Source organism: Bufo gargarizans, chromosome 9 (genome assembly GCF_014858855.1).
Source record: "Bufo gargarizans isolate SCDJY-AF-19 chromosome 9, ASM1485885v1, whole genome shotgun sequence".
NCBI lineage: Eukaryota > Metazoa > Chordata > Amphibia > Anura > Bufonidae > Bufo > Bufo gargarizans.
Genome location: NC_058088.1, coordinates 129,027,114 through 129,041,339, shown reverse-complemented (window position 1 = coordinate 129,041,339; position 14,226 = coordinate 129,027,114). Strand labels below are relative to the sequence as shown.

At 43.4% G+C, this 14,226-nt stretch overlaps 1 protein-coding gene across 4 annotated transcripts in view; it reads left to right on the top strand.

Moving 5' to 3' along the window:
- STARD8 (StAR related lipid transfer domain containing 8) overlaps nt 1-14,226 on the top strand; it is a 226,777-nt gene that overhangs the window by 198,788 nt on the left and 13,763 nt on the right. For all 4 annotated transcript variants that reach the window (XM_044305494.1, XM_044305493.1, XM_044305495.1 and 1 more), the window contains one exon: nt 12,403-12,620. In XM_044305494.1, the coding sequence (XP_044161429.1) occupies nt 12,403-12,620 (218 nt within the window). The remainder of the gene's footprint in view (nt 1-12,402; nt 12,621-14,226) is intronic.

Sequence of the window (14,226 nt, the reverse complement as noted above, 5' to 3'; positions counted from 1 at the left end):
AGAAAAAGTATTTTCATGGCCAAACATTTGTTATAGATAACCAACAGAAATATATGGATTCAACGTGTAGTAATAAGTTTAATCACACACAATTCATAATTAATGTATATTATTTTATTAACAAATAAAACATGATTGCAGCATAATTTCCAAATCCCTGTTGTCCAGGAGTGAGGAAATCGGATAAAGTGCAAGTGCATAAATTGGTCAGAAATCACTAATTATCAAAAGCCCCATAGAAATACATATAGTATGAAGAATATACAATTAGTACAAATAATGACCCTGACAATAAACTGATGTGGATTAGAATCTAAGCAAGTGCCCCTTGAGGAAGCAGACCGCGAAACGCACGTCGGGGAGTAGATTGGTGGTTTTAACTTTGTTGCTGTAGGATTTACCCCTGGTCAGTATGCCGTGAACCTCATGAATTACCATTTGTGTTTATAGTATTTTATATTGATCCTGTTACATTTATCTTTTGCACTTGGATTCTAATCCACATCAGTTTATTGTCAGGGCCATTATTTGTACTAATTGTATAATCTTCATACTATATGTACTTCTATGGGGCTTTTAGTGATTTCTGACCAACTTAGGCACTTTATCTGATTTCCCCACTCCTTGACCACCATCCCTATGAAAGTTAATACAAACCGGATTCCCAAAAAGTTGGGACACTATACAAATCGTGAATAAATACTGAATGCAATGATGTGGAGGTGCCAACTTCTAATATTTGATTCAGAATAGAACATAAATCACGGAACAAAAGTTTAAACTGAGAAAATGTACCATTTTAAGGGAAAAATATGTTGAATCAGAATTTCATGGTGTCAACAAATCCCCAAAAAGTTGGGACAATGCCATTTTCACCACTGTGTGGCATCTCCCCTTCTTCTTACAACACTCAACAGATGTCTGGGGACCGAGGAGACCAGTTTCTCAAGTTTAGAAATAGGAATGCTCTCCCATTCTTGTCCAATACAGGCCTCTAACTGTTCAATCGTCTTGGGCCTTCTTTGTTGCACCTTCCTCTTTATGATGCACCAACTGTTCTCTATAGGTGAAAGATCTGGACTGCAGACTGGCCATTTCAGTACCCGGATCCTTCTCCTACACAGCCATGATGTTGTGATTGATGCAGAATGTGGTCTGGCATTATCTTATTGAAAAATGCAGGGTCTTCCCTGAAAGAGATGACGTCTGGATGGGAGCATATGTTGTTCTAGAACCTGAATATATTTTTCTGCATTGATGGTGCCTTTCCAGACATGCAAGCTGCCCATGCCACACGCACTCATGCAACCCCATACCATCAGAGATGCAGGCTTCTGAACTGAGCGTTGATAACAACTTGGGTTGTCCTTATCCTCTTTGGTCCGGATGACATGGCGTCCCAGATTTCCAAAAAGAACTTCAAATTGTGACTCGTCTGACCACAGAACAGTCTTCCATTTTGCCACACTCCATTTTAAATGATCCCTGGCCCAGTGAAAACGCCTGAGCTTGTGGATCTTGCTTAGAAATGGCTTCTTCTTTGCACTGTAGAGTTTCAGCTGGCAACAGCGGATGGCACGGTGGATTGTGTTCACTGACAATGGTTTCTGGAAGTATTCCTGAGCCCATTCTGTGATTTCCTTTACAGTAGCATTCCTGTTTGTGGTGCAGTGTCGTTTAAGGGCCCGGAGATCACGGGCATCCAGTATGGCTTTACGGCCTTGACCCTTACGCACAGAGATTGTTCCAGATTCTTCGGATGATGTTATGCACAGTTGATGATGATAGATGCAAAGTCTTTCAATTTTTCGCTGGGTAACACCTTTCTGATATTGCTCCACTATCTTTCTGCGCAACATTGTGGGAATTGGTGATCCTCTACCCATCTTGGCTTCTGAGAGACACTGCCACTCTGAGAAGCTCTTTTTATACCCAATTATGTTGCCTATTGACCTAATTAGTGTTAATTGGTCTTCCAGCTCTTCGTTATGCTCAAATTTACTTTTTCCCCAGTCGTCTCCATGACACCACATGCTGACACCACATGCTGAGAATGACTCCCTCCTGATTGGACAGGAAAAACACAGAGAGGTTAAAACCCCCACCCCCTCCTCACATCACCAGTGTTTTTCCTGTCCCATCAGGATAAGGAAGCAGGAGAGGTGCACGGAGCTCGTTTGGGCTCACCTGGAGTTATCTTCTCATTTACAGGCCGAGGTCGGATCTGCAGTGCAGCTCTCCCTCCTCTATTCGGTTAGGCCTGGGCTCGGGCACACACGTAGTGCCCCTGCGAAGATTCCCTCTGCGGCGGTCCAGGAGGGCTTGATGCAGAGGGAAGGAGGACATGGCGGATCGGCGCTGAGATGCGTCCCTTCTGGCCGGCAGGCAAATGACGTCAGACGCCAGGGGCGGAGCAAGCGCGCTGACGTCATCCACATGCGCCACAGGTCCCGAAGCGAGGAGGACACTATAAAAACGCACAGGACCTGGGTAATGGCGCCCTGCTTAAGCGTGGCTCATACTAGGAGCATCTCTGTGCGGTCGGGAGTCAAGATGAGCACCCCCCTCACGCCGGGCTCTGGAACCGAGCCTGCATCAAACCCTGGGACAGTGAGTAACCTGTTCTCAGGCACATGTTTTGTATGGTGGGTTCAGTTTGCTCATCCTTTCCTCCCTTAACATTTCAGGGAGAAAAGGATTCCACTTCTGCAGCCAAAAAACCCAGAAAATGTGGTATTTGCGGCAAAAGATTATCTAACACAGGATCCAAAGCCCTGTGTAAAGAATGTACCGCCAGTGTCATCAAGGCTGAGTCTTCTGGTTTAATTGAAGACATTAGAAAAGTGGTAAAAGAGGAGGTTCAGCTAGCCTTAGCTGCCAGAGAACCCACTCCCCCCAAAGTTCCCCCCACTCAGGACTCCCGTAGTGTTAAATCACTTATCCTGGATTCCGACTCTGAGGGATTGGCGGTCTCAGACTCCGAATCGGTGCAAAAGCACCCAGGATCTTCAGACAAAGAGAGCGAATATAAGCGCTTCCTGTTCAATCCTGAAGATATTGAGGAACTTATCAGGGCCATCAGGGCCACCATTCAGATGGAGATGCCTAAAGCCCCTAAGTCTACCCAACAAGAAATTTTTGGGGGTCTAGGGGAAAGGAAGAAGGCGGTTTTTCCAGTCCCTGATAGTGTACAAAAATTAACTCGATCAGAATGGGAAAAACCGGATAAAGGATCCTTTATCCCAAGGGGAATTAAGAGACGCTACCCCTTTAGCCAAGAGGATTGTACGGATTGGGAAACTATTCCAAAAGTAGACGCGCCAGTGGCCAAGGTAGCAAAACATACGGCCCTGCCGTTTGAGGACTCAGCACAGTTGAAAGATCCTCTAGACAGGAAAACGGAGAGTCTCTTGCGAAAGACCTGGGAGACTACGGCGGCCCTTCTCAAACCAGGCGTCGCCTCTACATGTGTGACCAGAACACTGAACCTTTGGCTAGACCAGCTGGAGATGCATCTGGTCAACAAGACGCCACGAGATCAAATTCTAGAGAGCTTGCCTCTATTAAAAATGGCAACCTCCTTCCTAGCAGACGCAGCGGCCGAGTCAGTAAAACTATCTGCCCGTACAGCTGTTCTCTCAAATGCAGCGAGAAGGGCATTATGGCTCAAAGCGTGGTCAGGAGACATCACGTCTAAAAATAAATTAATCGCACTCCCCTTCCACGGTCAGTACGTCTTCGGAGAAGATTTGGACAAAATCCTAGGCAACAAATAAAAAAAGGGGTTTTCCAGAGGAAAGATATAAACAAAAAAGACAGCCCTTTCGTGACCGATTTTTTTCAACCCGAAAATAAAAAAGATAAAGGGAAGACTGGGAGGTGGAGTTATGCGAAGGGAGGCAGGGGGAGAAGTTTCCTCTTCAACCCAAACCAGGCAGAGGCCTCCTCATCCAACAGCAAACAATGACGCTATACCTGTGGGGGGAAGACTCAGCTCCTTTCTAAGATCTTGGGAGCACGTAACAAACAGCAGGTGGATCTTAAGTATTATACAGGAGGGTTATCAGATAGACCTTCTCTCTTCCCCCCCCACAGAAATACGTAATCACTACCCTTCCCCCATCTCAAACTATGACCTTTAAAAAACGACATAAAAAACCTATTAACCTTGCATGCCATAGAGCCCGTTCCAAAAAATCAGACAGGGCGGGGATTCTATTCCCGCCTCTTCATTATAAAGAAGCCAAACGGGAAATCCAGGGTAATTATAAATCTGAAACATCTAAACAAATATGTAAGATATCAAAAATTCAAAATGGAGACCTTGAAGTCAGCAGTGAAACTCTTGAAGAAGGACGCGGTGATGGCCACAATAGATTTAAGCAACGCGTATTATCATGTTCCAATTCACAGGTCATCGAGGGAGTTTCTAAGGTTCGCTGTAAAATTGGAGGGAAACATTCAGCACTTCCAGTTCAGGTGTCTCCCCTTCGGGATCTCTTCTGCCCCAAGGGTTTTTACCAAAATAATGGCGGAAGCCTTGACAACCTTGAGAGAGAAGGCAATTTGTGTGATCCCCTATCTGGACGACCTACTGGTAGTGGCAGACAAAATAGAGACCATGGAAATCCATCTCGGGTTAGTCCTGGAGCATCTACAGAACCTAGGTTGGCTCATCAATTGGGAAAAATCGGATTTAATCCCATCCAAACGGAAAGATTTTCTGGGCATAACCTTAGACACAGTCTTCCAAAGATCCTTTTTGCCACCTCAAAAGATAGTAAAGCTTCAGACAGCTTTGAGGAAGTTCAAGAAAGAGAAATTCTGTTCGATAAGACAGGCCATGAAGGTATTAGGGAGTATGTCTGCTTGCATCCCAGCAGTAGCCTGGGCACAGTTCCATCTAAGACCACTCCAGAAGTTCATCTTAGACAAATGGAACAGATCGCAATTAACCCTAGAGAGGAGAATATTCTTAGATACAAAGACCAAAAAATCGCTAACTTGGTGGCTCAGCAAATCCAACCTAGAAAACTGGATTTTCTGGGCACAAGATCTCCCTCTAGTCATCACAACAGATGCCAGTCTCCACGGTTGGGGAGCGGTCGTCCAGGGGAACTCCTACCAGGGAACATGGGGAGTTATGTAAGTCAGCAATCCTCAAATTTAAAGGAGCTGAAGGCAGTGTGGGAAGCACTGAAACATACGAGTCAGCTGGCAGAAGGACGTCACGTCCTAGTCTACTCGGACAACGCTACAGCCGTGGCCTTCATCCAACACCAGGGAGGCACAAGGCATCACCTGTTACAGAACCTGGCGAGCAAAATCTTTTCCTGGGCAGAAGGCAACATTCAATCTCTTTCAGCGGTTCATCTGAAGGGAGTATTAAACATTCAGGCCGATTACCTAAGCCGGCACAGACTAGACCCTGGAGAATGGATGTTAGCCCCAGAAGTCTTCCACTTAATCACAAAGAAATGGGGCAGGCCGACGATAGATCTGTTTGCATCCAGGAGAAATCATCAGCTAAACCAGTTCTTCTCCCTCAACCCCAGGGATCATCCTGGGGCAGTAGACGCCTTCAACCAGAGCTGGACAACAGACTTAGTCTACGCATTCCCCCCATTTCCGCTTATCCCCAAAGTGTTACAGAAGTTCCTAAAAGAGAATTGTACACTAATCCTGATAACCCCCTTCTGGCCCAAAAGAAGTTGGTTCTCCCTCTTGAAAGCCCTCAGCGTGGAAGCTCCTTTCCTTCTACCTCGGAGGCCGGACCTTCTAAGTCAGGGGCCCATCATTCACCCGGACCTGGAAATACTAAAATTATCAGCCTGGATTCTGAAGAATCCAACTTATTAAACTTTGGTTTATCAAAAAAAGTAGTGAACACCTTACTCCTTAGCAGGAAGCAGAGTACCAACGACAAGTACCAAAAAATATGGAAGAAATTCGCGGATTGGTCTGGAACCTCCTTCAACCAGTTCAGAGCCAACATCTCACTAATCCTGGATTTTCTTCAAGAAGGGCTAGATTTAGGTCTATCCCCTAATACCCTTAGGGTCCAGGTATCGGCCTTAGGGGCACTATATAATACCAAGCTAACGGAACATCCCTGGATATCCAGATTCCTTAAGGCAGCAGATAGGATCAGACCTACGATTAAAAACATGGTGCCACCATGGAACCTTAATACGGTACTAGGGGGTCTAACCTCCAATCCATTTGAACCTCTGGACTCTATTCACATCAGATGGCTTACAGTTAAAACTATATTTTTGGTGGCAATAACCTCAGCCAGAAGGGTCTGTGAGCTGCAGGCCTTGTCCATCCAAGAACCATTCCTTACAATATTTGAGGACAGATTAATTTTCAAATTAGATCCAACTTTCCTCCCCAAGGTAGTCTCGACCTTCCATAGGTCTCAGGACATTGTTCTCCCTTCGTTCTGTAACGATCCGAAAAACGATCAGGAAACCACTTACCACACATTAGACGTCCGGAGAGCGGTCTTAAAGTACCTGGAAGCTACCAGTCTTTGGAGAATAGACAAAAATCTGTTTGTTCAATTTTCAGGTCCTAACAAGGGGAGGAAAGCGGCGAAAAATTCCATCTCTAGATGGATTAAGATGGCCATCTCTGAAGCATACAAAGCTCAGGGAAAAGATGTCCCTGCTTCACTAAAGGCACATTCTACGAGAGGCATGGCCGCCTCCTGGGCGGAAAAAGCTTCAGCCTCCTTGCAACAGATTTGCAGGGCAGCAACCTGGAAAAGAGCTCATACTTTCACAAAGCCGCTCAGACTTAGCCACTAATGATGACCTAAGATTCGGACGTAAGGTCCTGTCGGCAGTCGTCCCCCCCCTAATGGTATCTTTGATATTATCTCAGCATGTGGTGTCATGGAGACGACTGGGGAAATGAGTATTACACTCACCGGTAATCCGGTTTCCTGGAAGTCTCCATGACACCACATACATCCCACCCTTTTGTTTGTTTTTTCTGCTATTAGCTATTATCCTTTCATCCTGGGGTTCTTTGTTAAAATACACTGGTGATGTGAGGAGGGGGTGGGGGTTTTAACCTCTCTGTGTTTTTCCTGTCCAATCAGGAGGGAGTCAATGTCAGCATGTGGTGTCATGGAGACTTCCAGGAAACCGGATTACCGGTGAGTGTAATACTCATTTCCAGCCTCTTATTGCTACTTGTCCCAACTTTTTGGGGATTTGTTGACACAGTGAAAATTTGAATCAACGTATTTTTCCTTTAAAATGATACATTTACTCGGATTAAACATTTGATCTGTCATCTACATTCTATTACAAATAAAATATTGACATTTGACATCTCCACATCATTGCATTCAGTTTTTATTCATAATTTTAGTGTCCCAACTTTTTGGGAATCCGGTTTGTATTTTAATTCAATGTTCTGTATCAATCATGTTCTTTTTATTTGTTAATAAAATAATATACGGTACATTAATTATGAATTGTGTGTAATTATACTAAATACCACAAGTTGAATCCATATATTTGTTGGTTTTCTATGTTATCATGTATACGGGTTAATTATTATTATATGGGGGAGTATTTTTGGTGATTCCATTCAGTTTTTTCATGATGGAGCTCAGGACAAGGAGAATAAGAATTAGGTGATGATTATGACAAATTACCAGATTGCTTAGGGATGCGATTTGGCTGCCACAAAGAGGACCAGGAGAAGGAAGACAGACTTGTTCTGATTGGGAATGCTGGCCAGTTGTGTTTTCCCAAAAGATTCAATGATGGTACCAGCATGTGAGGCAGCAATGTTTGTGTTTGCCACTTTAATCCCACAGATCTTGTACACGACTGTGGATTTGTGTGCCTGTCTTGTGGAAAAAAAAATGCCATATGGGAGTTGCCCACACAGAGCTACAGGCAGCCGAGCTTGGCGTAGCGCTGGCTCTTTTTGGGACTAACCAACAGTGTCAGCAGCATCACCAGATTTCAAAGCAGACGTGGCCCTTTTCTTTGGGCGGTGTGTTGCCTCTACTCTTTATTGCTGCCGCCACCGCCCTTCTCCACTGATCTTGCCCCCTCCTCAGCACCTCTACCCGGCTCGTAGGTCCAGTCCAGCACACAATCGTTATCGAAGTCCTCAACCTACCTGCCGCTTTTAGTAGACACTGAGATCATGGTGGGCTCCTGTGCCCCCTCCTCTGCTCTGCGTTTTCCCCAACTGCCATTGCCCCTGCCATTACCGCCAATGCCATGGCTACAGGTGCCACTATTACCCCCACCATCAACACAGCCATGCATGGGGTCTCCCGCCTCCTCCTCAGGGTAGCCCAAACTGTAGTAAAAAGTCCAAATGGATCCAGCGAGTAAAAAAAATGATTCTTTATTTCTTCATTTAAAAAAAATGTACAAACAAGTAATCCTGCTCTCACACAAGTATTATCAGGGATACTCTCTTGCCACTTCTTAGGAAAAAGGAAGACACCCCACTAGGAAAGGGCAGTGACGATAGAGGGGACTCCACTGAAAGCCTTCTCTGGGGCTGCAAGGAGGAGGCGCAGGAGGAATGCTGTGACCCCCTTGCTCCATGGCGCAGTGTCATGGCTGCTGTTCAGTAGAGGTGCTAGGTGTTGGACCTTTTTTAATGGGAATGTGTCATCAGGAAATAACCTATTGTTTAAATCACTGGGTCACAGGGAGGAGCCTCCCTTGCTTGTCCCCGTCGCCCTCTGCCATTGGCTGCTCCCCTGACACCGGATGTTTTCATCTGCGCATATGGAGAAGCTGCAGTATTGGGACCAGGAGTGGAGCGGGAAGCTAGGTAAGTATATTCATAGCGAGGGGCCCGGCATATGGGGGAGCATTTAATAGTAACATAGTACATAAGGCCAAAAAAATGCGTTTGTCCAGCCAGTTCGGCCTGTTATCCTGCAAGTTGATCCAGAGGAAGGCAAAAAAAAACTGTCAGGTAGAAGCCAATTTTCCCCACTTTAGGGGAATAAAAATTCCTTCCCGACTCTAATCAGGCAATCGGACTAACTCCCTGGATCAACGACCCCTCTCTAGTAGCTATAGAAGGTCTGGAGGAAACCTTCTTTTCTCCAGATGCAGCGGATGTCCCCTCGTCACAGTCCTGGGGATAAATAGATGATGGGAGAGATCTCTATACTGACCTCTGATATATTTATACATATTAATTAGATCTCCCCTCAGTCGTCTTTTTTCTAAAGTGAATAACCCTAATTTTGATTATCTTTCAGGGTACTGTAGTTGCCCTATTCCAGTTATTACTTTAGTTGCCCTCCTCTGGACCCTCTCCAGTTCTGCTATGTCTGCTTTGTTCACTGGAGCCCAGAACTGTACACAGTACTCCATGTTTGGCCTGACTAGCGATTTATAAATTGGTACGACTATGTTCTCATCACGGGCATCTATGCCCCTTTTGATGCAACCCATTATCGTATTGGCCTTGGCAGCAGCTGCCTGATACTGTTTTTTGCAGCTTAGTTTGCTGTTTGTTAAAATTCCTAGATCCTTTTCCATGTTAGTGTTACCAAGTGTTTTACCATTTAGTGTGTACGGGTGACTTGCATTATTCCTTCCCATTTGCATAATTTTACATTTGTCAGTGTTAAACCTCATCTGCCACTTATCTGCCAAAGCCTGCAATCTATCCAGATCCCTCTGTAGTAGTATACTGTCCTCTTCAGTGTTAATTACTTTACACAGTTTAGTGTCATCTGTAAAAATTGATATTTTACTATGCAAGCCTTCTACAAGATCATTAATAAATATATTGAAGAGAATAGGGCCCAATACTGACCCCTGAGATACTCCACTAGTGACAGTGACCCAATCTGAGTGTGTACCGTTAATAACCACCCTCTGTTTTCTATCACTGAGCCAGTTACTTACCCACTTACAGACGTTTTCTCCCAGTCCAAGCATTCTCATTTTATATACTAACCTTTTATGTGGTACAGTGTCAAATGCTTTAGAGAAGTCCAGATATACGACATCCATTGATTCGCCGCTGTCAAGTCTAGAACTTACCGCCTCATAGAAACTGATTAAATTAGTTTGGCATGACCGATCCCTCACGAAGCCATGCTGATATGGCGTTATTTGCTTATTTCCGTTGAGATGCTCTAAGATAGCATCTCTCAGAAAATCTTCAAACAGTTTACCCACAACAGATGTTAAACTTACCGGCCTATAGTTTCCAGGGTCTGTTTTTGGACCCTTTTTGAATATTGGCACTACATTTGCCATGCGCCAATCCTGTGGGACATTCTCAGTCAGTATAGAGTCTGCAAATATCAGAAATAAGGGTCTGGCTATGACAATACTTAATTCCCTTAGGATACGGGGGTGTATGCCATCCGATCCTGGCGATTTGTCTATTTTAATCTTTTTAAGTCGCTGTTGTACTTCTTCCTGGGTCAGACTGGACACTTTTAATGGGGAATTTATTTTTACATTCTGCATTTCATCTGACATACACAAAAATATATTAAACAGCTTTGCTTTCTCCTCGTCGCTCTCTGCGACTCCCCCCTCATTACTCTTTAAAGGGCCGACACCTTCAGATTTATACTTTTTAACATTTTATATAATTGAAGAACATTTTAGGGTTAGTTTTACTCTTTGGCAATTAATCTCTCGGTCTTTAGTTTGGCCGCTTTTATTTGTTTTTTACATGTTCTATTTTTTTTTCCTTATAGTTTTTCAGTGCTTCTGTGCTACCCTCCTGTTTTAGTGATTTATATGCTTTCTTTTTGTCATTTATTGCTTTGTTTACAGTTCTATTTATCCACATTGGTTTCTTTTTGTTTCTTAACCTTTTATTCCTATACGGTATGTACCTCTCAGAATAAGATTTTAGGATGCTTTTAAATATATCCAATTTTGTGGCTGTATTTTTATTTGTGAGGACTTTATCCCAGTTAGTTACGCCTATGGCCTCTCTTAGTTGGCTAAATTTAGCTTTTTTGAAGTTTGGTATTTTTGTTCCTCCCTGTAGAAACGCTTTTTTGAATGATAATTGGAAGGTTATTACTTTACTTTATGGTCACTATTTCCCAGGTGTCCCCCAACCTGCACGTCTGTTGTTCTGTCAGGCCATTGGTTAATACTAAGTCCAGTAGGGTCGTCCCTCTAGTCGGGTCCTGAACCAGTTGGGAGAGGTAATTGTCTTTAGTTATTGCCAAGAACCTATTTCCTTTATGAGATATACAAGTTTCAGTTTCCCAGTCTATATCTGGGTAGTTGAAGTCCCCCATAATAACCACCTCATTATGATTTGCCGCCTCGTCTATCTCGTTTAGTAGTAGATTTTCTGTGGACTCTGGTATATTAGGTGGTTTATAGTAAACTCCTATTAGTAATTTATTGTTATTTGTAGCTCCATGTATCTCTACCCACAGTGACTCCACATGTTCATGTCCCTCACTTATATCTTCAGAGAGTGTGGGCTTTAGACAGGACTTTGCATAAAGGCAGACCCCTCCCCGTCTCCGGTTTTGAGGATGCTTTCAGACTCTAACCTTGTACATTAACTGCCCAGTCATAGCTATCATCCAGCCATGTCTGTTATTCCTACTATGTCATAGTTCTCCTCACACATCACTAATTCCAGCTCCCCATTTTTTTTAGTCAGGCTTCTGGCATTAGTATACATTTTGAGAGGTTTATGTATATTTTTTTACCCTACACCTTTCCTTCTGAACTAATAGTCTTGGATAACACTTGTAGAGGGCATCTATCAGCAGATTTGTACCTATGAAACTGGTTGACCTGTTGCATGTGGGCTTGGCAGCTGAAGGCATCTGTGTTGGTTCCATGTTCATATGTTCCTGCATTGCTGATAAAGATGATGTTTTAATAAATGCAAATAAGCCTCTGGGGCAAAATGGGTGCTGCCATTACACCTAGAGGCTCCACACTGTCTGTAACTGCCACACACTCTCCACTTTCACAAGGCCAGGAATGATGACATTTGAACTACCTGGCCTTGTCAATCAAAGTAAAGTGGGTGCAGCAGTTGAAGAGAGAGCAGAGCCTCTAGGTGTAAAAGTAAGGTCCCCGTTGAAAATTGCGGGATTATGTACATTTTTTTTTTTTTCATATAGCTATTGACGTGGAAAAACTGGAAAAAAATCTAAAAAGAAAATGTTGAATGTTAAAAATGTTTAACATAAAAACATGATTTAAACGATAGGTAATTTTCCAATGACATATTCCCTTTAAGGAAAGTCTCAGTAAAAAGTGTGTGAAACTATCCATGTTGATTTTAAAAATTTATGTATTGCTAACTTGCTATTTTAAATGACATTTTGTTACACTGTCACCCGGCAGAGAGAGTACCATGTGTCATGTAAAAGTTGTAATATAATTTTTGTAGGTTGGAGATGGAAACCCCTTGCGTCTATGGAAAGTATCAGCAGAAGTGGAGGCTCCACCAAGCTCACTACTTCATCGTGTTTTACGGGAGCGCCATTTATGGGATGATGACCTGCTACAAGGGAGAGTGGTTGAGTCCTTGGATCAGAACACAGATCTTTTCCATTATGTGACCGACAGCATGGCTCCACTTCCACGTCGGCAATTCTTAGTACTACGGTATGTGCTAAATGAAAGCATTTTAAAGGGTTGTGTACAAATATCCACTTGAGCTAAGTAAAGACCTCAGAGAGCTGCCCATACTGAAGCCATACAAGCCTCCTCCCCGACTGAGAGCTTAAAGGGGTTGTCTCACTCCAGAAAGTTACATTTAGTTAACTTATCATGTTAAGTTAATGCATAGCACTTACTAATGTATTGTGATTGTCCATATTGCCTCCTTTGCTGGCTTGATTAATTTTTCAATATCATTATACATTGCTCGCTTCCAGGGGTTACGGGAGCTGCTGTGCATGCGTGCCTATATGTGCTCCCATGGTCCTGGTCACCAGAGAGGCCGCCATTTTTCTTGCAAGCACAGCCTCCGCTGCTGGATTGCAGAAGTGGCATTAACCCCTGAAAATGATCAGTGTATAACGTGATGGAAAAATGAATCCAGCCAGCAAAGGAGGCAATATGGACAATCGCCAAACATCAGGAAGTGCTTTGTGTAAACTTTGTCTAAATAATGAATGCCATTTGCTGACGTGAGACACTTGTTAAATCAGTTTAATATTTACCATGAATCCTGTAACTTCTCAGTCTACTATACCTGTTTAACGGGAGTCTGCAACTCCAAAATCAGTTTCAAGGTAAGCATATTACACACATAAGCACATATGTAGGGTAGGGTAGCCTGAAACCTAACCATACCTTTCTTGCGAAAATCCAGTTTTCTTTTTATTTTTATACGTTAGGTGCACTTTGTTTCCCATATGTCATCATTTAAATGAACGAAGTTTTGAAAAATTTGATTTGGCAGATTTGCTCCATTTAGCCAAGAAATTTGATTTGTTCTGAACTAATTTGTCACAAATTACTATAAATCGGGTATACCTGTATGTCATGGTGGCAGAGGGAATGTATGGAGCTGGCTGTTGCTGTGAGCTCAATCCATACGCAGCGGGTGTTGGCTGTATCATACTGCAAACTCCTGGCCGCAATGATGGGGAATAGCGATCCTATGGAACCCCATCATTCAACCTGTCTGATTCTGTGATCAGCACATTGCGGTATCTGTGGGGTAAGGCAGAGTAATGCGGCTCTGCCTTCCGATCGGAGCCCCCACAGAGAAATCGTGGGGCTGTGATCGGTAACCATGGCAGCCTGGACGCTTTTTGCTATAATCGGTTTCGCTTCACTGCACACATGTACAGGGCGAAACATTTAACCGTGGTGTCATACTAATGCTATGCAATGCAATATTTACCAGAATGCATTCACTATAATCAATTTAGTTCCACTGAACACATGTACAGGGCAAAGTATTTAACCATGGTGTCATACTGACGGTATGTCATGCAATAGCTAACAGAAGGCATTCGCTATAATCAATTTAGTTTCACTGCACACATGTACAGGTGGGGTGCACTAGAATGTGATGCACTTGGCAATTACACATTTACAGTACAGACCAAAAGTTTGGACATACCTTCTCATTCAAAGAGTTTTCTTTATTTTCATGACTATGAAAATTGTAGATTCACACTGAAGGCATCAAAACTATGAATTAACACATGTGGAATTATATACATAACAAAAAAGTGTGAAACAACTGAAAATATGT